General features: G+C 40.0%; 3 protein-coding genes across 3 annotated transcripts; all 3 read left to right on the top strand.

Moving 5' to 3' along the window:
- Positions 1-616: 616 nt before the first annotated feature.
- Positions 617-8,161, top strand: LOC139457443 (iduronate 2-sulfatase-like). The gene is made up of 2 exons (XM_071238839.1): positions 617-965; positions 6,715-8,161. The coding sequence occupies exons 1-2, from the start codon at positions 749-751 to the stop codon at positions 7,623-7,625; spliced, it is 1,128 nt and encodes a 375-aa protein (XP_071094940.1). The 5' UTR covers positions 617-748; the 3' UTR covers positions 7,626-8,161.
- LOC139458030 (iduronate 2-sulfatase-like) lies at positions 7,665-8,189 on the top strand. Its single transcript, XM_071239346.1, has one exon. The coding sequence runs from the start codon at positions 7,665-7,667 to the stop codon at positions 8,187-8,189; it is 525 nt and encodes a 174-aa protein (XP_071095447.1).
- Positions 8,190-13,207: 5,018 nt separating this feature from the next.
- On the top strand, positions 13,208-20,748 carry LOC139457441 (iduronate 2-sulfatase-like). The gene is made up of 2 exons (XM_071238838.1): positions 13,208-13,832; positions 19,271-20,748. The coding sequence occupies exons 1-2, from the start codon at positions 13,229-13,231 to the stop codon at positions 20,743-20,745; spliced, it is 2,079 nt and encodes a 692-aa protein (XP_071094939.1). The 5' UTR covers positions 13,208-13,228; the 3' UTR covers positions 20,746-20,748.
- Positions 20,749-25,103: the final 4,355 nt, after the last annotated feature.

Here is a 25,103-nt window from a genome sequence, read left to right as displayed (position 1 = left end):
CAGCCATGTCACCGCGCGTGAGCACCTCATCCTATTTAGTCAGCTCCCCAACATCAGATACTGTAAATATTTCGCTCCATGCTGCAAACTCGATGGACTTATCTGCCAGTAAAAGACCTCCAACAATGTCAACAGGGCAAGGGTGTTCATGGAGAAAATAAAATACAACAATTTTAAATATTTGGAAACCGCAGGTGGCCACTCTAAATTCCACTCAACTGATAAAAGTAGTCATGCAAAGCTTTGCTTCAGAATGATAGACGAACACACCCTGTTCTATTTAGACAGAAAGTAGCATATATGTACCGAACAGCACAGTGAGTTCTTGGTGAAGATTGCAGCTCGTGCCCAAGTGTGAGAAATGAGCAGCTGTTTGAGAAGTATGATGAACATATTGGTCTTACACTTGTTAATTCCAGGAATAGTCCACGCAAAGAAGAATATTTTATTTTTAGTTTCAGATGATTTGAGACCCAATCTCGGTGCCTATGACGGACCAGATGCACCATCTCCAGTTCATCCAAAGATGCACACACCAAATATTGATGCGCTTGCTGCTAGATCCCTCCTTCTAAAGCGAGCCTACGTCTCAGTGGCTTAATGCTGTCCAAGCAGGACAGCCCTCCTGACCAGCAGACGCCCTGACACAAGCCACATCTGGCTAATCGGACCTTACTTTCGTCAGTATGGAGGTAATTTCACTACACTGCCCCAGTATTTCAAACAAAATGGGTACAGAACCATAGGAATGGGGAAAATATTTCACCCAGGCGCATCCTCCGGAGGTGACGATCCTGTTTCATGGACTGATCCCTACACCCATGCTACTGATGCGTACATAACTAACAATCTTCTTATTGAAGCGGTCTCCGAGGAGAGAGCTAAGGCCCAGCCACTACAAGATCAGATTTTGGCAGAGTCTGCCATTCAGGCACTAAAGGAGGTGGCCCCAGAAGCTAGGTCAGGTGAGCATCCTTTCTTTCTGGCTGTGGGTTTCCGTAAACCCCATATTACCTGGAACTTCCCCGCACGCTTTAAGGACTACTATCCTCTGGAAAGTCTGAAGCTACCACCAAATTACTATGCTCCTGTAGGAATGCCTGCTATTGCATGGCATAATTTCAGTAACCTGGCACTCTACAAAGATATGCAAACCTATCACTTGACAAATGTTGGGAACATTAACTATACATTTCCAACAACACTTACTCTTGAAATGCGACAAGCTTATTACAGCTGTGTGAGCTACGTAGATTACGAGCTTGGTAGGGTCATTGACGAGCTGGATAACCTGGGCTTGACCAATAATACAATAATAGCCTTCTGGGGGGATCATGGATGGCAATTGGGGGAACATGCTGAATGGGCGAAAGAGACAAACTTTGAGGATGCAACACATGCCCCGATGATGATTCATGTTCCCGGTGTTACCGATCATGGTATTGTCACTGAGAAACTAGCAGAATTTGTTGATCTCTACCCATCCCTCGTGGAGGCTGCAGGACTTCCCAAACTTGAGCAGTGTCCACCAGACTCCCAGAATGTCAGTCTGCACAGAGGGTACAAGTATGGTGCCACTTATGATGAACCTGACACTGGAAGCGTGGAAAACTGCAGCATTCTCCCAATACCCCAGAGGAGGCAACGGACTTGAGGGGGACATTGTCATGGGTTACAGCATGAGGACAGAGATGTATAGATACACAGAGTGGATCAACTTCAAAGGCAGGCCTATTTATAAACCCATGTGGGATCAACTACAGGGAGTTGAACTCTATGATCATACGAAAGATCCAGAGGAGAACTGGAACTGAGCCGATGATCCATCTTACAAAGACGTCAGGGTCGAGTTGTCCAGGAACCTGCAGTTGGGCTGGAGAGGGGCTCTACCTAGCAGACACGTCGGAGGTCGTCAACACCACCTGTAACTACCTTTATTTTTCCATAACTTCTCATGACATAAATTGTCATTATGCAAAGGAGATATGATTAAATATCATTGTTACCCAAGATGTGGTTTGCTCATTTTGTTTCCATTTACTTTTAAGTGTTATTGGATATTGATTTACAGGAACATTGTCACTGAAAATGAAAATTGGTTAGAGATATGTTCAACCAACATTGTCTCAAGTAACATAGATAACTTCTGCCGCTTTTGGCGTTGTGTGCGCAATCTCTTGGTTAAGTTTACATGTATAAAATAGCAAACCCAGCAGATGAACCTGTCCTATGTTGAACTGATTTGAGTCTTTATTTTATCTCTATTGTCAGTGGTTCCATTGCCGATGGTTTCGCAAACACCTGATATCATCACTATTAGATAGTGGTTCATAAGTGGCCAGAATTGCTCATGATATAGACAGAATCTAACTTTTCACAGAGATTTCTTATGTATATGGAAAGCGTTGTGTTGATTTTATTTTCTGGTGACATAGCTAATTATCACCGAATGTTAGATATAGCACATTGGATTTCATTTCATGTGGTTTCAAGACAGGATTCGATCTAATTGAATTCACAACACTAGTAGTAATACTGTTACATGTCAATTCCCAAATTGAAACACTATATTAACGCAGAAATCTGTACGTAAATGAACTTATTGTGAAACCAACAAACAACCAACAAATGGTGAATACTAAACAACTGTATTACAAAATTAACCAGGTTTACACATCAATGCATCAAATACGCGCAAATTACGGAACACCATTTGTAATGGCAGTACACAATAGGGTGGTAGTGCCACATTCAATGACAGTATATAATATGCAGTCGTCAGTATCAAATGCCAAAAAAATACGGTGATAATCATAGATTCACCCAAGGACAAGAGTGTTCAAGCTTCCAAAATGGACCTAAGCAGGGAATACAGGGTGATCGTCACATGGAAGCTGGTCTTGATGTATTATCAGATGAAAATGTGTCATGACATGTGCGAGAGATGCTGTAAAGCTCTTTACCATGCTGGACGAATTTCGCTGTTTCCAGCAGTTACCACACCACTGTAGCATCAAAATATAGTAACTTCCTGAACACTGCTTACATAAAATAGTACTATGTTCCTGACGACAGACCACTGTCCAAATATAATGCAATGAGCGTCAACCGAATCGCAACAGAAACAATGCAGCACAGTTACAATCATTGTTCAATAATACAATACACTGGCATATAACAACAATAACAGGTTCTTGTATACATTTACATTTGTATGTGTCTGAAACAACTCGTTAAAGTGTATCATATTTAAATAAAACTAACCCAATGAGGTGACGCAAATAAATATGAAAGTGGGTGTTATTTAATGTCACACTATGTGTTACTGCTACAACACAGCAACCTCTGTATAATCAAATCTAGACAAGACAAGCCACTGAATGAAAGCATGTGCAACCCTCTACACCGTTGGAATATGGAGACACAACACTAGCCACAGAGTCTGATAATATATTCCCAAGTACTGTCGGATCCTGCCATGTGATGTCCTGCAACCGAACAGACTACACCATCATGCATCAAGGTTAACTGGAGGCATTGATATACATGTACAACTATAACTGAGATATGGTCTCATAAAACGTCACAAAATGAGAAACGTGTCTTTTCAAACAAGGTATATTTGGCATAAATGCGGCATATTACGCCAGCTCACTGAGCTTAGTGTATCATCACAGCTCTAGTGGACAGACCGCATGGCTGGGAAACGGAATGTCGTGGCTAGGTCCACGGCCTCATCCTACCAAAAGACGTTGAAAGATGGCACTTGTTGGTTGCCTACCTGGCACTCGGTTGTCTAGGACTCGGACCATCAGTTCGGACTGGTACATAGTGCCAGTGGCCATAAATAAAATGCAATGTAGTATAGACAGGCCCCAATTTAACGGTACACAATGTTGCAGAACATAGATCGAGGTATCACAATGACTTTATTCACTATGAGGCCCAGTGAAGTTACTTTAATAAGACATACTTCATTCTGAGAATGATTCAAGTTGTGATTTGGCTGGCACTTGTATAGATTGAAAACTTTCTTGTCTACAGGCAATCAAATCTAGCTCTTCACGTCATCCATTTATTATCCCCCGCCACGAAGCGGAAGGGGGATACAGGAATGGGTGCCGTCCGTCCGTCCTTCCGTCCGTCCGTCCTTCCGTTCTTCCGTCCGGCTGTCCTCCGTCCGTCCGTCACATTTCGTTTCCGGAGCAGATCTTGCAAACTGTACCATATTCCTTCACCAAACTTGGTATATTGATAAATCTAGTGGTGAACTGGTGCCTTTTGATAGTTTGGAATTTAAAAAAAATTATCTTTCGAGTTTCCATTGCAACGACTTTGATTTAGACTGAAAATGGCAGTAGTCCTCGTTTCCGGGGCAGATCTTGAAAACCGTACCATATTTCTTCACCAAATTTTGCACAGTTCTAGTGGTGAACTGGTGCCTTTTGATAATTTGGGAATTTTTTAAAAAGTTATTTTTTGTTTCCATGGCAACGACTTTGACTTAGACTGAAAATGGCGATAGTCCTCGTTTCCGGAGCAGATCTTGAAAAACGTACCATATTTCTTCACCAAAGTTGGCACATAATGTCATCTCACAGTGTTGAATACATTTCCTTTCTTGTTGGTAAGTTTTGTATTGCTTGAGTGTATGTACCTCCAAAATTGTCATGGACACAGTTGTTACAGAACTAACTTCATACAGAAACACAACTTATTACAAATACAACAGTGAAACTGATCTTAAACCTACTCAACTGTATAAACAATATATATTCTTGTCAACCATACTCTGTACTTCACTTGCTTGATAATGATGTTAGAACATACACTGAAACCATCGCTCCTAATTGTAATAAAGAAGTTGTTCGTCCATATGTCTCATCCTTACTCATTACAAATTCAGTAACAAATTCTATCATAAACTGCAGATGGAAAAATAACACCAATAATAAGTTTTTTTTTAGTGCTGCAATTAGGCCATTTACAAAAAGGCCCAGTGAACTAAGTTCACAGGAGCTAATGCATTGCACACACCCGACATGTTGGCCAATACGACATCGTCTTCTGCTGGTTGCCAGTCATGCTGGAAACACGGGTAACACTATGGCTGATGATGCAGCAAAGGCAGCTCTCAACAAATCTGTGACACCACTTCTTCTACCATACAGTGACTACAAGACTGTCATTAGGTACTATATCAAAGATCTAATGCAAAAGAAGTGGGACACCCAAGTAGGTTCTAATAAATTACATGCAATAAAACCAACTATCGGTTACACTTACTTGGGTTGTCAGTCCAGATTTGAAGAGGTCAATATGTGACGATGTCGTATTGGCCATTAGCGTTATACACATGGGTATTTATTGCAAAGTGAATATCCTCCATTCTGTATCCCTTGTGATGAAAGAATCACAGTCAAGCATGTCCTGCTTGACTGTATAGATTTTTCCATCACAAGGGATAATTATTTCCAGGTTTCATCCATAAAGGATCTTTAATGTAAGCTCTCATCTAATTCTTGGATTTTTTAATGAAATTGAATTATTAGATAAATTTTGATTATATATATAGTAAAAAGTAAGTGATTTTAATTTGGTAGAATGATTCGATAACTGTGATTGTTTATGACTTTACCTTCAAAGGGGGTTGAAGTAACGTAAAATAATTGTTCCCTTGCAAGAGTATGTAAGTCCCAGTTCGTTCAAAGTATGTTTCATTTCCATGTTTTTAATCGTAGAATTCTTATTGTTTTTAAATGATTTCGCTAAAAACTTACTAACAATCACCAGTGGCCAGAGGGATGGTGTAAATCCTGCTTTGGTACCATGTAGGAAGCAGATGTACCGTAAGTCCCCATGTATGGTGACCTACCTTTGGTTATTGGTGATCTATAGCCCATTTTATTGTGTACTGTTATGAATTGTTCAAATTTTATGATGATATGCTTGTTTTAAATCTACATCTGAAATAGTCTAGTGCTTTTACTGTCCTTTGTCGACAGATTTTAATGTCTATATGTATTTATTATTACCTTATAACTTGATTTTGTCACTATATGGCTGAAATATTGCCGATGTGACTTTAAATTTTAACACACTCACTCACTCACATAACTATTTCCATTATTAATTTCCATCCAACCTTTATACATTCTCCCATGTCTCCCTCGTTCCTACTTTCCAATGGAGGGATAAACAATATATATCACTGGGCGTAATCAGTAATCCACGGCATCGGAGCATAATGGCAGTCAATCAGCCATGTCACCGAGCGTGAGCACCTCATCCTATTTAGTCAGCTCCCCAACATCAGATACTGTAAATATTTCGCTCCATGCTGCAAACTCGGTGGACTTATCTGCCAGTAAAAGACCTCCAACAATGTCAACAGGGCAAGGGTGTTCATGGAGAAAATATAATACAACAATTTTAAATATTTGGAAACCGCAGGTGGCCACTCTAAATTCCACTCAACTGATAAAAGTAGTCATGCAAAGCTTTGCTTCAGAATGATAGACGAACACACCCTGTTCTATTTAGACAGAAAGTAGCATATATATACCGAACAGCACAGTGAGTTCTTGGTGAAGATTGCAGCTCGTGCCCAAGTGTGAGAAATGAGCAGCTGTTTGAGAAGTATGATGAAAATATTGGTCTTACACTTGTTAATCCTAGGAATAGTCCATGCAAAGAAGAATATTTTATTTTTAGTTTCAGATGATTTGAGACCCAATCTCGGTGCCTATGACGGACCAGATGCACCATCTCCAGTTCATCCAAAGATGCACACACCAAATATTGATGCGCTTGCTGCTAGATCCCTCCTTCTAAAGCGAGCCTACGTCTCAGTGGCTTTATGCAGTCCAAGCAGGACAGCCCTCCTGACCAGCAGACGCCCTGACACAAGCCACATCTGGCTAATCGGACCTTACTTTCGTCAGTATGGAGGTAATTTCACTACACTGCCCCAGTATTTCAAACAAAATGGGTACAGAACCATCGGAATGGGGAAAATATTTCACCAAGGCGCATCCTCCGGAGGTGACGATCCTGTTTCATGGACTGATCCCTACACCCATGCTACTGATGCGTACAGAACTAACAATCTTCTTATTGAAGCGGTCTCCGAGGAGAGAGCTAAGGCCCAGCCACTACAAGATCAGATTTTGGCAGAGTCTGCCATTCAGGCACTAAAGGAGGTGGCCCCAGAAGCTAGGTCAGGTGAGCATCCTTTCTTTCTGGCTGTGGGTTTCCATAAACCCCATATTACCTGGAACTTCCCCGCACGCTTTAAGGACTACTATCCTCTGGAAAGTCTGAAGCTACCACCAAATTACTATGCTCCAGTAGGAATGCCTGCTATTGCATGGCATAATTTCAGTAACCTGGCACACTTCAAAGATATGCAAACCTATCACTTGACAAATGTTGGGAACATTAACTATACATTTCCAACAACACTTACTCTTGAAATGCGACAGGCTTATTACAGCTGTGTGAGCTACGTAGATTACGAGCTTGGTAGGGTCATTGAGGAGCTGGATAACTTGGGCTTGACCAATAATACAATAATAGCCTTCTGGGGGGATCATGGATGGCAATTGGGGGAACATGCTGAATAGGAGAAAGAGACGAACTTTGAGGATGCAACACATGCCCCGATGATGATTCGTGTTCCCGGGGTCACCGATCATGGTATTGTAACTGAGAAACTAACAGAATTTGTTGATCTCTACCCTACCCTCGTGGAGGCTGCAGGACTTCCCAAACTTGAGCAGTGTCCACCAGACTCCCAGAATGTCAGTCTGTGCACAGAGGGTACAAGTATGGTGCCACTTATGACGAACCCGACACTGGGAGCGTGGAAAACTGCAGCATTCTCCCAATACCCCAGAGGAGGCAACGGACTTGAGGGGGACATTGTCATGGGTTACAGCATGAGGACAGAGATGTATCGCTACACAGAGTGGATCAACTTCAAAGGCAGGCCTATTTATAAACCCATGTGGGATCAACTACAGGGAGTTGAACTCTATGATCATACGAAAGATCCAGAGGAGAACTGGAACCGAGCCGAGGATCCATCTTACAAAGACGTCAGGGTCGAGTTGTCCAGGAACCTGCAGTTGGGCTGGAGAGGGGCTTTACCTAGCAGACTAGTCGGCGGTCGTCAACACCACCTGTAACTACCTTTATTTTTCCATAACTTCTCATGACATAAATTGTCATTATGCAAAGAAGATATGATTAAATATCATTGTTACCCAAGATGTGGTTTGCTCATTTTGTTTCCATTTACTTTTAAGTGTTAATGGATACATTGTCACTGAAAATGAAGATTGGTTAGAGATATGTTCAACCAACATTGTCTCAAGTAACATAGATAACTTCTACCTCTTATGGCGTTGTGTGTGCAATCTGTTGGTTAAGTTTACATTTATAAAATAGCAAACCCAGCAGATGAACCTGTCCTATGTTGAACTGATTTGAGTCTTTATTTTATCTCTATTGTCAGTGGTTCCATTGTCGATGGTTTCGCAAACACCTGATATCATCACTATTAGATAGTGGTTCATAAGTGGCCAGAATTGCTCATGATATAGCCAGAATCCGACTTTTCACAGAGATTTCTTATGTATATGGAAAGCGTTGTGTTGATTTTATTTTCTGGTGACATAGCTAATTATCACCGAATGTTAGATATAGCACATTGGATTTCATTTCCTGTGGTTTCAAGACAGGATTCGATCTTATTGAATTCACAACACTGGTAGTAATACTGTTACGTGTCAATTCCCAAATTGAAACAATATATTAACGCAGAAATCTGTACGTAAATGAACTTAGTGTGAAACCAACAAACAACCAACAAATGGTGAACACTTAACAAGTGTATAACAAAATTAACCAGGTTTACACATCAATGCATCAAATACGCGCAAATTACGGAACACCATTTGCAATGGCAGTACACAATGGGGTGGTAGTGCCATATTCAATGACAGTAAATAATATGCAGTGGTCAGTATCAAATGCAAAAATACGGTGATAATCATAGATTCACCCAAGGGCAAGAGTGTTCAAGCTTCCGAGATGGACCGAAGCAGGCAATACAGGGTGATCTTCACATGGAAGCTGGTCTTGATGTATTATCAGATGAAAATGTGTCATGACATGTGCGAGAGATGCTGTAAAGCTCTATACAATGCTGGGCGAATTTCGCTGTTTCCAGCAGTTACCACACCACTGTAGCATCAAAATATAGTAACTTCCTGAAGACTGCTTACATAAAATAGTACTATGTTCCTGACGACTAACCACTGTCCAAATATAATGCAATGAGCGTCAACCGAATCGCAACAGCAACAATGCAGCACAGTTAGAATCATTGTTCAATAATACAATACACTAGCATATAACAACAATAACAGTTTTTCTTGTATACATTTACATTTGTATGTGTCTGAAACAACTCGTTAAAGTGTATCATATTTAAATATATATAACCCAATGAGGTGACGCAAATAAACATGAAAGTGGGTGTTATTTAATGTCACACTATGTGTTACTGCTACAACACAGCAACCTCTGTATAATCAAATCTAGACAAGACAAGCCACTGAGTGAAAGCATGTGCAACACTCTACACGGTTGGAATACGGAGACACAACACTAGCCACAGAGTCTGATAATATATTCCCAAGTACTGTCGGATCCTGCCATATGATGTCCTGCAACCGAACAAACTACACCATCATGCATCAAGGTTAACTGGAGGCATTGATATACATGTACAACTATAACTGAGGTATGGTCTCATGAAACGTCACAAAATGAGAAACGTGTCTTTTCAAACCAGGTATATTTGGCATAAATGTGGCATATTACGCCAGCAAACTGAGCTTAGTGTATCATCACAGCTTTAGTGGACAGACCGCTTGGCTGGAAAACGGAATGTCATGGCTAGGTCCACGGCCTCATCCTTCCAAAAGACGTTGAAAGATGGCTTTTGTTGGTTGCCTACCTGGCACTCGGTTGTCTAGTACCATCAGTCCGGACTGGTACATAGTGCCAGTGGCCATAAATAAAATGCAATGTAGTATAGACAGGCCCCAATTTAACGGTACACCATGTCGCAGAACAAAGATCGAGGTATCACAATGACTTCACTCACTATGAGGCCCAGTGAAGTTACTTTAATAAGACATACTTCATTCTGAGAATGATTCAAGTTGTGATTTGGCTGGCACTTGTATAGATTGAAAACTTTCTTGTCTACAGGCAATCAAATCTAGCTCTTCACGTCATCCATTTATTATCCCCCGCCACGAAGCGTCTTTCCGTTCTTCCGTCCGGCAATCCGGCCGTCCTCCCTCCGTCCGTAACATTTCGTTTCCGGAGCAGATCTTGCAAACTGTACCATATTCCTTCACCAAACTTGGCATATAGATAAATCTAGTGGTGAACTGGTGCCTTTTGATAGTTTGGGATTTTTAAAAAAAATCCCTTTCGAGTTTCCATGGCAACGACTTTGATTTAGACTGAAAATGGCAGTAGTCCTTGTTTCCGGGGCAGATCTTGAAAACCGTACTCTATTTCTTCATCAAACTTGGCACATAGATAGATCTGGTGGTGAACTGGTGCCTTTTGATAGTTTGGGATTTTTAAAAAAGTTATTATTCGAGTTTCCATGGCAACAACTTTGATTTAGACTGAAAAAGACGGTAGTCCTCGTTTCCGGAGCAGATCTTGAAAAACGTACTATATTTCTTCAACATACTTGGCACATAGATAGGTCTAGTGGTGAACTGGTGCCTTTTGATAGTTTGGGAATTTTTTAAAAAGTTATTTTTTGTTTCCATGGCAACGACTTTGACAGACTGAAAATGGCGATAGTCCTCGTTTCCGGAGCAGATCTTGAAAACCCTACTATATTTCTTTACCAAACTTGGCACATAACGTCATCTCACAGTGTTGAATACATTTCCTTTCTTGTTGGTAAGTTCTGTATTGCTTGAGTGTATGTACCTCCAAAAGTGTCATGGACACAGTTGTTGCATTCACTGACTAACTTCATACAGAAACACAACTTATTACAAATACAACAGTGAAACTGATCTTAAACCTACTCAACTGTATAAACAATATATATTCTTGTCAACCATACTCTGTACTTCACTTGCTTGATTATGATGTTAGAACATACACCGAAACCATCGCTCCTAATTGTAATAAAAAAGATGTTCGTCCATAGAGAGAGAGAGAGAGAGAGAGAGAGAGAGAGAGAGAGAGAGATTCTTTATTTCCTCCAGAAGTTAATCCGAAGATTATATATAATTAATCAAACGTATTCACACAAACTCATATTACCTGTACATATATACAATAAAAGACAGTAGCACCAGTGTCATGCCATTCACACAGTACAAAAGGTTAGATCAGATGACATAATCAAGGTAAGGCTTTAGTGTAAGTACAAATGCAGAAAATATCAATATAACAGATTCCCACGTAACTATATCAATACATTGTGAGAAGTGAGTATCAGCACCAAAGAAAAATGACAACATATCTTCTTCATCTTGTAATTCCAACTGGACATAGGTTTCAACATCAAGCAGATCAATAAACGTTGAAAACAGTTCATTTCTTTCCTGCAGTAGAGCTTCACAATGTAATATGATGTGATTATCATAATCAAAGGCATGCTTGTTACACAATAAACAGTCCCTGGAAGTTTTGTCACGTGATGAAACTCTAACACAAAATGTTAAACTTGACCTCTGTTCTGGGTACTGATATGCTAGTTGCCATAATATATGGTGAGTAAGCTTTGTGTGTATTAGCATGAAGCATGAAAGACCTGTATTGACAGAAACTTTTCTGCGCCACATATTTTCTTCATATTCATGAATGGTTTTATTTACCAGTTGCTTCCAGTTTCTCTTTGTAGGAAATACACCACAGCTTATATATGTACAAAGGTTGTTTCGTAGGTTATACTTGTTAAGAACTGTGAAAGAATCACAGTCAAGCATGTCCTGCTTGACTGTATAGATTTTTCCATCACAAGGGATAATTATTTCCAGGTTTCATCCATAAAGAAACTTTAATGTAAGCTCTCATCTAATTCTTGGATTTTTTAATGAAATTGAATTATTAGATAAATTTTGATTATATATATTGTAAAAAGTAAGTGATTTTAATTTGGTAGAATGATTCGATAACTGTGATTGTTTATGGCTTTACCTTCAAAGGGGGTTGAAGTAACGTAAAATAATTGTCCCCCTGTAAGAGTATGTAAGTCCCAGTTCATTCAAAGTATGGTTCATTTCCATGTTTTTAATTGTAGAATTCTTATTGTTTTTAAATGATTTGGTTAAAAACTTTCTAACAATCACCAGTGGCCAGAGGGATGGTGTAAATCCTGCTTTGGTACCACGCAGGAAGCAGATGTACCGTGGTCCCTTGTATAGTGACCTACCTTTGGTTATTGGTGATCTATAGCCCATTTTTATTGTGTACTGTTATGAATTGTTCAAATTTTATGATGATATGCTTGTTTTAAATCTACATCTGAAATAGTCTAGTGCTTTTACTGTCCTTTGTCGACAGATTTTAATGTCTATATGTATGTATTATTACCTTATAACTTGATTTTGTCACTATATGGCTGAAATATTGCCGATGTGACTTTAAATTTTAACTCACTCACTCACATAACTATTTCCATTATTAATTTCCATCCAACCTTTATACATTCTCCCATGTCTCCCTCGTTCTTACTTTCCAATGGAGGGATAAACAATATATATCACTGGGCGTAATCAGTAATCCACGGCATCGGAGCATAATGGCAGTCAATCAGCCACGTCACCGAGCGTGAGCACCTGATCCTATTTAGTCAGCTCCCCAACATCAGAAACTGTAAATATTTCGCTCCATGCTGCAAACTCGGTGGACTTATCTGCCAGTAAAAGACCTCCAACAATGTCAACAGGGCAAGGGTGTTCATGGAGAAAATATAATACAACAATTTTAAATATTTGGAAACTGCAGGTGGCCACTCTAAATTCCACTCAACTGATAAAAGTAGGCATGCAAAGCTTTGCTTCAGAATGATAGACGAACACACCCTGTTCTATTTGACGGAAAGTAGCATATATATACCGAACAGCGAAGTGAGTCCTCGGTGAAGATTGCAGCTCGTGCCCAAGTGTGAGAAATGAGCAGCTGTTTGAGAAGTATGATGAAAATATTGGTCTTACACTTGTTAATCCTAGGAATAGTCCATGCAAAGAAGAATATTTTATTTTTAGTTTCGGATGATTTGAGACCCAATCTCGGTGGCTATGACGGACCAGATGCGCCATCTCCAGTTCATCCAAAGATGCACACACCAAATATTGATGCGCTTGCTGCTAGATCCCTCCTTCTTAAACGAGCCTACGTCTCAGTGGCTTTATGCAGTTCAAGCAGGACAGCCCTCCTGACCAGCAGACGCCCTGACACAAGCCACATCTGGCTAATCGGACCTTACTTTCGTCAGTATGGAGGTAATTTCACTACACTGCCCCAGTATTTCAAACAAAATGGGTACAGAACCATAGGAATGGGGAAAATATTTCACCCAGGTCCATCCTCCGGAGGTGACGATCCTGTTTCATGGACTGATCCCTACACCCATGCTACTGATGCGTACATAACTAACAATCTTCTTATTGAAGCGGTCTCCGAGGAGAGAGCTAAGGCCCAGCCACTACAGGATCAGATTTTGGCAGAGTCTGCCATTCAGGCACTAAAGGAGGTGGCCCCAGAAGCTAGGTCAGGTGAGCGTCCTTTCTTTCTGGCTGTGGGTTTCCGTAAACCCCATATTACCTGGAACTTTCCCGCACGCTTTAAGGACTACTATCCTCTGGAAAGTTTGAAGCTACCACCAAATTACTATGCTCCAGTAGGAATGCCTGCTATTGCATGGCATAATTTCAGTAACCTGGCACACTTCAAAGATATGCAAACCTATCACTTGACAAATGTTGGGAACATTAACTATACATTTCCAACAATGCTTACTCTAGAAATGCGACAGGCTTATTACAGCTGTGTGAGCTACGTAGATTACGAACTTGGTAGGGTCATTGACGAGCTGGATAACCTGGGCTTGACCAATAATACAATAATAGCCTTCTGGGGGGATCATGGATGGCAATTGGGAGAACATGCTGAATGGGCGAAGGAGACGAACTTTGAGGATGCAACACATGCCCCGATGATGATTCGTGTTCCCGGGGTCACCGATCATGGTATTGTCACTGAGAAACTAACAGAATTTGTTGATCTCTACCCAACCCTCGTGGAGGCTGCAGGACTTCCCAAACTTGAGCAGTGTCCACCAGACTCCCAGAATGTCAGTCTGTGCACAGAGGGTACAAGTATGGTGCCACTTATGATGAACCCAACACTGGAAGCGTGGAAAACTGCAGCATTCTCCCAATACCCCAGAGGAGGCAACGGACTTGAGGGGGACATTGTCATGGGTTACAGCATGAGGACAGAGATGTATCGCTACACAGAGTGGATCAACTTCAAAGGCAGGCCTATTTATAAACCCATGTGGGATCAACTACAGGGAGTTGAACTCTATGATCATACGAAAGATCCAGAGGAGAATTGGAACCTAGCCGATGATCCATCTTACAAAGACGTCAGGGTAGAGTTGTCCAGGAACCTGCAGTTGGGCTGGAGAGGGGCTCTACCTAGCAGACACGTCGGAGGTCGTCAACTCCACCTGTAACTACATTTACTGTCCATAACTTCTCATGTCATAAATTGTCATTATGCAAATAAGATATGATTAAATATCGTTATAACCAAAGATGTGATTTGCTCATTTTGTTTCCACTTACTTTTAAGTGTGAATGGATATTGATTTACATAAAACAGAAACATTGTCTCTGAAAATGTAGATTGGTTAGAGATCTGGTCAACCAACATTGTCTCAAGTAACATAGATAACTTCTGCCACTCATGGCGTTGTGTGCGCAATCTGTTGGTTAAGTTTACATTTATAAAATAGCAAACCCAGCAGATGAACCTGTCCTATGTTGAACTGATTTGAGTCTTTATTTTATCTCTATTGTCAGTGGTTCCATTGCGAATGGTTTCGCAAACACCTGATATCATCACTATTAGATAGTGGTTCATAAGTGGCCAGAATTGCTCATGATATAGCCAGAATCCAACTTTTCACAGATATTTCTTATGTATATGGAAAGTGTGTTGATTTTATTTTCTGGTGACATAGCTTATTATCACCGGATGTTAGGTAAAGCACATTGGATTTCATTTTCTGTGGTTTCAAGACAGGATTCGATCTAATTGAATTCACAACACTAGTAGTAATACTGTTACGTGTCAATTCCCAAATTGAAACAATATATTAACACAGAAATCTGTACGTAAATGAACTTAGTGTGAAACCAACAAACAACCAACAAATGGTAAATACTTAACAAGTGTATTACAAAATTAACCAGGTTTACACATCAATGCATCAAATACTCGCAAATTACGGAACACCATTTGCAATGGCAGTACACAATAGGATGGTAGTACAATATTCAATGACAGTATATAATATGCAGTGGTCAGTATCAAATGCAAATAAACATGAAAGTGGGTGTTATTTAATGTCACAGTATGTGTTACTGCTACAACACAGCAACCTCTGTATAATCAAATCTAGACAAGACAAGCCACTGAATAAAAGCATGTGCAACACTCTACACCGTTGGAATATGGAGACACAACACTAGCCACAGAGTCTGATAATATATTCCCAAGTACTGTCGGATCCTGCCATATGATGTCCTGCAACCGAACAAACTACACCATCATGCATCAAGGTTAACTGGAGGCACTGATATACATATACAACTATAACTGAGGTATGGTCTCATTAAACGTAACTAAATGAGAAACGTGTCTTTTCAAACCAGGTATATTTGGCATAAATGTGGCATATTACGCCAGCTCACTGAGCTTAGTGTATCATCACAGCTTTAGTGGACAGACCGCTTGGCTGGAAAACGGAATGTCGTGGCTAGGTCCACGGCCTCATCCTTCCAAAAGCCGTTGAAAGATGGCACTTGTTGGTTGCCTACCTGGCACTCGGTTGTCTAGTACCATCAGTCCGGACTGGTACATAGTGCCAGTGGCCATAAATAAAATGCAATGTAGTATAGACAGGCCCCAACAGTACACCATGTCGCAGACCATAGATCGAGGTATCACAATGACTTCACTCACTATGAGGCCCAGTGAAGTTACTTTAATAAGACATACTTCATTCTGAGAATGATTCAAGTTGTGATTTGGCTGGCACTTGTATAGACTGAAAACTTTCTTGTCTACAGGCAATCAAATCTAGCTCTTCACGTCATCCATTTATTATCCCCTGCCACGAAGCGGAAGGGGGATACAGGAATGAGTGCCGTCCGTCCGTCCTTCCGTTCTTCCGTCCGGCTGTCCTCCGTCCGTCCGTCCGTCCTCCGTCCGTCCGTCACATTTCGTTTCCGGAGCAGATCTTGCAAACTGTACCACATTCCTTCACCAAACTTGGTATATAGATAAATCTAGTGGTGAACTGGTGCCTTTTGATAGTTTGGAATTTAAAAAAAATTATCTTTCGAGTTTCCATGGCAACGACTTTGATTTAGACTGAAAATGGCAGTAGTCCTCGTTTCCGGGGCAGATCTTGAAAACCGTACTCTATTTCTTCACCAAATTTTGCACTGTTCTAGTGGTGAACTGGTGCCTTTTGATAGTTTGGGAATTTTTTAAAAAGTTATTTTTTGTTTCCATGGCAACGACTTTGACTTAGACTGAAAATGACGATAGTCCTCGTTTCCGGAGCAGATCTTGAAAAACGTACTATATTTCTTCACCATACTTGGCACATAAATAGGTCTAGTGGTGAACTGGTGCCTTTTGATAGTTTGGGAATTTTTTTAAAAGTTATTTTTTGTTTCCATGGCAACGACTTTGACTTAGACTGAAAATGGCGATAGTCCTCGTTTCCGGAGCAGATCTTGAAAAACGTACCATATTTCTTCACCAAACTTGGCACATAATGTCATCTCACAGTGTTGAATACATTTCCTTTCTTGTTGGTAAGTTTTGTATTGCTTGAGTGTATGTACCTCCAAAATTGTCATGGACACAGTTGTTACAGAACTAACTTCATACAGAAACACAACTTATTACAAATACAACAGTGAAACTGATCTTAAACCTACTCAACTGTATAAACAATATATATTCTTGTCAACCATACTCTGTACTTCACTTGCTTGATAATGATGTTAGAACATACACCGAAACCATCGCTCCTAATTGTAATAAAGAAGTTGTTCGTCCATATGTCTTATCCTTACTCATTACAAATTCAGTAACAAATTCTATCATAAACTGCAGATGGAAAAATAACACCAATAATAAGTTTTTTTTAGTGCTGCAATTAGGCCATTTACAAAAAGGCCCAGTGAACTTAGTTCACAGGAGCTAATGCATTGCACACACCCGACATGTTGGCCAATACGACATCATCGTCTTTTGCTGGTTGCCAGTCATGCTGGAAACACGGGTAACACTATGGCTGATGATGCAGCAAAGGCAGCTCTCAACAAATCTGTGACACCACTTCTTCTACCATACAGTGACTACAAGACTGTCATTAGGTACTATGTCAAAGATCTAATGCAAAAGAAGTGGGACACCCAAGTAGGTTCTAATAAATTACATGCAATAAAACCAACTATCGGTTACACTTACTTGGGTTGTCAGTCCAGATTTGAAGAGGTCAATATGTGACGATGTCGTATTGGCCATTAGCGTTATACACATGGGTATTTATTGCAAAGTGAATATCCTCCATTCTGTATCCCTTGTGATGAAAGAATCACAGTCAAGCATGTCCTGCTTGACTGTATAGATTTTTCCATCACAAGGGATAATTATTTCCAGGTTTCATCCATAAAGGATCTTTAATGTAAGCTCTCATCTAATTCTTGGATTTTTTAATGAAATTGAATTATTAGATAAATTTTGATTATATATATTGTAAATAGTAAGTGATTTTAATTTGGTAGAATGATTCGATAACTGTGATTGTTTATGGCTTTACCTTCAAAGGGGGTTGAAGTAACGTAAAATAATTGTCCCCTTGCAAGAGTATGTAAGTCCCAGTTCATTCAAAGTATGTTTCATTTCCATGTTTTTAATCGTAGAATTCTTATTGTTTTTAAATGATTTCGCTAAAAACTTACTAACAATCACCAGTGGCCAGAGGGATGGTGTAAATCCTGCTTTGGTACCATGCAGGAGGCAGATGTACCGTAAGTCCCCATGGTCCCTTGTATGGTGACCTACCTTTGGTTATTAGTGATCTGTAGCCCATTTTTATTGTATACTGTTATGAATTGTTCAAATTTTATGATGATATGCTAGTTTTAAATCTACATCTGAAATAGTCTAGTGCTTTTACTGTCCTTTGTCGACAGATTTTAATGTCTATATGTATGTTATTACCTTATAACTTGATTTTGTCACTATATGGCTGAAATATTGCCGATGTGACTTTAAATTTTAACACACTCACTCACTCACATAGCTATTTCCATTATTAATTTCCATCCAACCTTTATACATTCTCCCATGACTACCTCGTTCCTACTTTCCAATGGAGGGATAAACAATATATATCACTGGGCGTAATCAGTAATCCACGGCATCGGAGCATAATGGCAGTCAATCAGCCATGTCACCGCGCGTGAGCACCTCATCCTATTTAGTCAGCTCCCCAACATCAGATACTGTAAATATTTCGCTCCATGCTGCAAACTCGGTGGACTTATCTGCCAGTAAAAGACCTCCAACAATGTCAACAGGGCAAGGGTGTTAATGGAGAAAATATAATACAACAATTTTAAATATTTGGAAACTGCAGGTGGCCACTCTAAATTCCACTCAACTGATAAAAGTAGGCATGCAATGCTTTGCTTCAGAATGATAGACGAACACACCCTGTTCTATTTAGACGGAAAGTAGCATATATATACCGAACAGCGAAGTGAGTCCTCGGTGAAGATTGCAGCTCGTGCCCAAGTGTGAGAAATGAGCAGCTGTTTGAGAAGTATGATGAAAATATTGGTCTTACACTTGTTAATCCTAGGAATAGTCCATGCAAAGAAGAATATTTTATTTTTAGTTTCAGATGATTTGAGACCTAATCTCGGTGCCTATGACGGACCAGATGCGCCATCTCCAGTTCATCCAAAGATGCACACACCAAATATTGATGCGCTTGCTGCTAGATCCCTCCTTCTAAAGCGAGCCTACGTCTCAGTGGCTTTATGCAGTCCAAGCAGGACAGCCCTCCTGACCAGCAGACGCCCTGACACAAGCCACATCTGGCTAATCGGACCTTACTTTCGTCAGTATGGAGGTAATTTCACTACACTGCCCCAGTATTTCAAACAAAATGGGTACAGAACCATAGGAATGGGGAAAATATTTCACCCAGGCGCATCCTCCGGAGGTGACGATCCTGTTTCATGGACTGACCCCTACACCCATGCTACTGATGCGTACATAACTAACAATCTTCTTATTGAAGCGGTCTCCGAGGAGAGAGCTAAGGCCCAGCCACTACAGGATCAGATTTTGGCAGAGTCTGCCATTCAGGCACTAAAGGAGGTGGCCCCAGAAGCTAGGTCAGGTGAGCATCCTTTCTTTCTGGCTGTGGGTTTCCGTAAACCCCATATTACCTGGAACTTCCCCGCACGCTTTAAGGACTACTATCCTCTGGAAAGTCTGAAGCTACCCCCAAATTACTATGCTCCTGTAGGAATGCCTGCTATTGCATGGCATAATTTCAGTAACCTGGCACTCTACAAAGATATGCAAACCTATCACTTGACAAATGTTGGGAACATTAACTATACATTTCCAACAACACTTACTCTTGAAATGCGACAAGCTTATTACAGCTGTGTGAGCTACGTAGATTACGAGCTTGGTAGGGTCATTGACGAGCTGGATAACCTGGGCTTGACCAATAATACAATAATAGCCTTCTGGGGGGATCATGGATGGCAATTGGGGGAACATGCTGAATGGGCGAAAGAGACAAACTTTGAGGATGCAACACATGCCCCGATGATGATTCGTGTTCCCGGTGTTACCGATCATGGTATTGTCACTGAGAAACTAACAGAATTTGTTGATCTCTACCCTACCCTCGTGGAGGCTGCAGGACTTCCCAAACTTGAGCAGTGTCCACCAGACTCCCAGAATGTCAGTCTGTGCACAGAGGGTACAAGTATGGTGCCACTTATGATGAACCCAACACTGGAAGCGTGGAAAACTGCAGCATTCTCCCAATACCCCAGAGGAGGCAACGGACTTGAGGGGGACATTGTCATGGGTTACAGCATGAGGACAGAGATGTATAGATACACAGAGTGGATCAACTTCAAAGGCAGGCCTATTTATAAACCCATGTGGGATCAACTACAGGGAGTTGAACTCTATGATCATACGAAAGATCCAGAGGAGAATTGGAACCGAGCCGATGATCCATCTTACAAAGACGTCAGGGTCGAGTTGTCCAGGAACCTGCAGTTGGGCTGGAGAGGGGCTCTACCTAGCAGACACGTCGGAGGTCGTCAACACCACCTGTAACTACCTTTATTTTTCCATAACTTCTCATGACATAAATTGTCATTACGCAAAGGAGATATGATTAAATATCATTGTTACCCAAGATGTGGTTTGCTCATTTTGTTTCCATTTACTTTTAAGTGTTATTGGATATTGACTTACAGGAACATTGTCACTGAAAATGAAGATTGGTTAGAGATATGTTCAACCAACATTGTCTCAAGTAACATAGATAACTTCTGCCGCTTTTGGCGTTGTGTGCGCAATCTGTTGGTTAAGTTTACATGTATAAAATAGCAAACCCAGCAGATGAACCTGTCCTATGTTGAACTGATTTGAGTCTTTATTTTATTTTTATTGTCAGTGGTTCCATTGCCGATGGTTTCGCAAACGCAGAAATCTGTACGTAAATGAACTTATTGTGAAACCAACAAACAACCAACAAATGGTGAATACTAAACAACTGTATTACAAAATTAACCAGGTTTACACATCAATGCATCAAATACGCGCAAATTACGGAACACCATTTGCAATGGCAGTACACAATAGGGTGGTAGTGCCTATTCAATGACAGTATATAATATGCAGTGGTCAGTATCAAATGCCAAAAAAATACGGTGATAATCATAGATTCACCCAAGGACAAGAGTGTTCAAGCTTCCGAGATGGACCTAAGCAGGGAATACAGGGTGATCGTCACATGGAAGCTGGTCTTGATGTATTATCAGATGAAAATGTGTCATGACATGTGCGAGAGATGCTGTAAAGCTCTATACCATGCTGGACGAATTTCGCTGTTTCCAGCAGTTACCACACCACTGTAGCATCAAAATATAGTAACTTCCTGAACACTGCTTACATAAAATAGTACTATGTTCCTGACGACTGACCACTGTCCAAATATAATGCAATGAGCGTTAACCGAATCGCAACAGAAACAATGCAGCACAGTTACAATCATTGTTCAATAATACAATACACTGGCATATAACAACAATAACTATTTTTCTTGTATACATTTACATTTGTATGTGTCTGAAACAACTCGTTAAAGTGTATCATATTTAAATAAAACTAACCCAATGAGGTGACGCAAATAAATATGAAAGTGGGTGTTATTTAATGTCACACTATGTGTTACTGCTACAACACAGCAACCTCTGTATAATCAAATCTAGACAAGACAAGCCACTGAATGAAAGCATGTGCAACCCTCTACACCGTTGGAATATGGAGACACAACACTAGCCACATAGTCTGATAATATACTGTCTGATCCTGTCATATGATGTCCTGCAACCGAACAGACTACACCATCATGCATCAAGGTTAACTGGAGGCATTGATATATTTCAACAACAACAATTTCCTTATTTCCGTACTGATGGAGGCCACAGGACTATAGCACATTTATGAGTTGTACATTCAGAGTAGTAGAGTCTATAACATAATATTTTTTCTGTGTCTCATTGCATGGTAATTGTAGATAGATACATTTTCTAAAAGTAGATACTTTGAGTTGTTTAACAGCGATGTGAATTTAAAGAAATTGGGTAATATGGTAATATTCAGGTATATACTTAGCCCTTAATGTTGCATAAAATGGGCATATAAGAAGGAAGTGGTATTCATCTTCAATGTCATTTAGGGCGCACAAGTGACAAAGGCGTTCTTCTCTTTTAATACCCGTGTAACGTCCAGTTTCAATAAATAAATCGTGTGAGCAACATCGAAATCTTGCTAGGGAAACTCGGAAGTTTTTTACATTTAAACAGGATAAATACTGTTCGGGATATAAATCATTTTTTACCATTTTGTAATAAATACATTTGTTTGATTCAGATACAGATTGAGACCAATTTTGTAAATATATATCTTTAAGTCTTTGTGTTAAGGATCTAATGAAATATGAATGACATTGTATACTTTGTTCACACCAAACATAGCCATAACCAACAGAAAACAGCAATTTTTTACGTCTGTTACCCAATTTCGTTTTCCATTTTTATCAAAGAGTACCATCACATTAGAAAAAAATTCGTGCCCCGCGTATACGGACTTCAGATATCCGGAAATCTCGGTTCCCGGACAATTTTCATTCAAAACGAAATAATTACTATATAAATTTACCCGTATATACGGAATTTCAGTTTCCGGAACCGGACGGTCATTTTCATACACAAAACACTGAAATGCTCACAAAATTGTCTCACTTACCCGGACAATACACTTCCGCTGGTGGTAATCCTTCCGCTGGTGGTAATCCTTTGATTCGTGAAAAGTCAATTAACCAAGTGACACTGAGTTACGTTTGAGACGAGCTTGTTTATTGTACATGTAATCCCCTTCGATAAATATGGCATCTGTGGAGATTTCTCCACTACTGAGGAAACAATAGAAACTACTCCAACTAAAACAAACCAAACTTCCCAACCAGACAAAACCCAAAACCTAAATAACCTCACCTTACTCCTAGCATACAGGCATAGTCAAAACTCCACAAAAGTTAGCATGAAATCATTCCACAAAGTAGCTTTCAATCTAAGCTTAACCAATCTACCCTTCTTCCTCTTTAACCTCCGTCTAAAAGAAGTCACCGAATAAACTAAAAACTAAAAACTAAATCACCAATCACCCGAACCCAATAATGGAAGGACTAAATATTTTTCAGTGGAACGCCAACGGACTCACCTCCCACGGCCATGAACTAAAAACTAAATTTAAACTAAATAAAGGCCCTCACATTGCTTGTATCCACGAAACCAAATTCTCAAAAAAATCCAAATTTACACTACCTAACTACAACTCAGTTAGAATTGACAGAGCAAAACCCAAAACAAGAAGAGCCGCAGGAGGACTAATCATATTTATCAGGGAAGATATAAATTACGAAGAAATAAAAATAGACAAGCCAAACCTAGAAACCAACGGCATTAAAATCACATTAAATAACCGAAACATAAACATAATAAATATCTACCACTGGGCGGAACAAAAAGTCCAACCTGAGGATCTAAACAAACTACTCCGAATAAGCGATAAATCTACTATATTCCTAGGAGACTTTAACGCTCACCATCCTACATGGAGCATAAATGATAAAATAGATAATCATGGCAAATTAATCTCCAAATGGATAGAAACAAACGATCTAGTACTCCTAAATAGCAACCAACCCACAAGGTACGATAAGATAAACCAAAAAATGTCGGCTATCGACTTAACCATATGCACCGCAGATCTAGCTCAAAGTACTCAATGGGAAGTGCACGACGTCCCGCTAGGTAGTGACCACTTCACCATAAACATAACTATAGGAAATACAAATGTACCAATCCAAACAGAAAACCAAGAACCAAAATTCCATTACAATAAAGGTAACTGGGACCAATTCCAAGATATCTGCAACGAAGCTAACTTAAACGAAATAGAAAATAATGATCCAGAAACCTATTGTAAAAACCTAACAGACTATATAATAAACGCAGCCAAAACCTCCATCCCCTTCAAAACATCTAAGACAGACAAACCGACAGTACCAGGGTGGAATGAGGAAATAGAACAGACTGGACGAAAACGTAAATCAGCCTTCAATAAAGCAAAACGCGACTACAAACATCTAAAGTTAGCCCACGAACTAAATCACCAGGTTCAAAAACTAGTCAAAATAGCCAAAAGTAGAGACTGGAAAAAATTCTGCAAAGGTATAAATAACCGTACAGATGCCAAAACGGTCTGGCGCAAAATCCACGCCATAAGAGGTTTAAAACGACATAAGAAAAACCCTAACATTAACAACTCAACCAACCCCCCCAAAAAGCAAAAAATCTCGCAAACCACTTTTCGGTAGCAGTAACTCCAACTTCAGCCAAAAATTCCAAAACTTAAAACAGAAAACAAACCCACAAAAGAACCAAACAATAACAATCTGGAAATAAGCCAACCCTACACAATGGAGGAGCTCCTCTACGTAATCCAAAACAGGAAAAAGGGCACAGCCCCAGGATTAGACCTAACTTCTTACCAAATAATTAAAAAACTCCCCCTAAAACTACTCCAGGCACTACTCAAACTATACAATATCATCTACCTAAACGGACAGGTTCCTACTCCCTGGAAACAGGCCCAAGTCATACCAATCCCTAAACCTAATAAACCAGCTAATCAAGCTAACTCATATAGACCAATATCCCTAACTTCAAACTTATGTAAAGTAATGGAATCAATGGCTAAAAATAGATTACAACATTACCTAACCCCAAAAACATCATAAACCCAGATCAAAGCGGTTTCACTCCTGGCCGCTCAACCCTAGATAACCTCGCCCGACTAGAGCAAGATATTAAGACAGGACAACTAAATAAACAATATACCAC

Source organism: Haliotis cracherodii, unplaced genomic scaffold, assembly GCF_022045235.1.
Source record: "Haliotis cracherodii isolate W230 unplaced genomic scaffold, xgHalCrac1.p SCAF_12, whole genome shotgun sequence".
NCBI classification, from domain to species: Eukaryota; Metazoa; Mollusca; class Gastropoda; order Lepetellida; family Haliotidae; genus Haliotis; species Haliotis cracherodii.
This window is presented reverse-complemented; position numbering and strand designations above follow the sequence as displayed.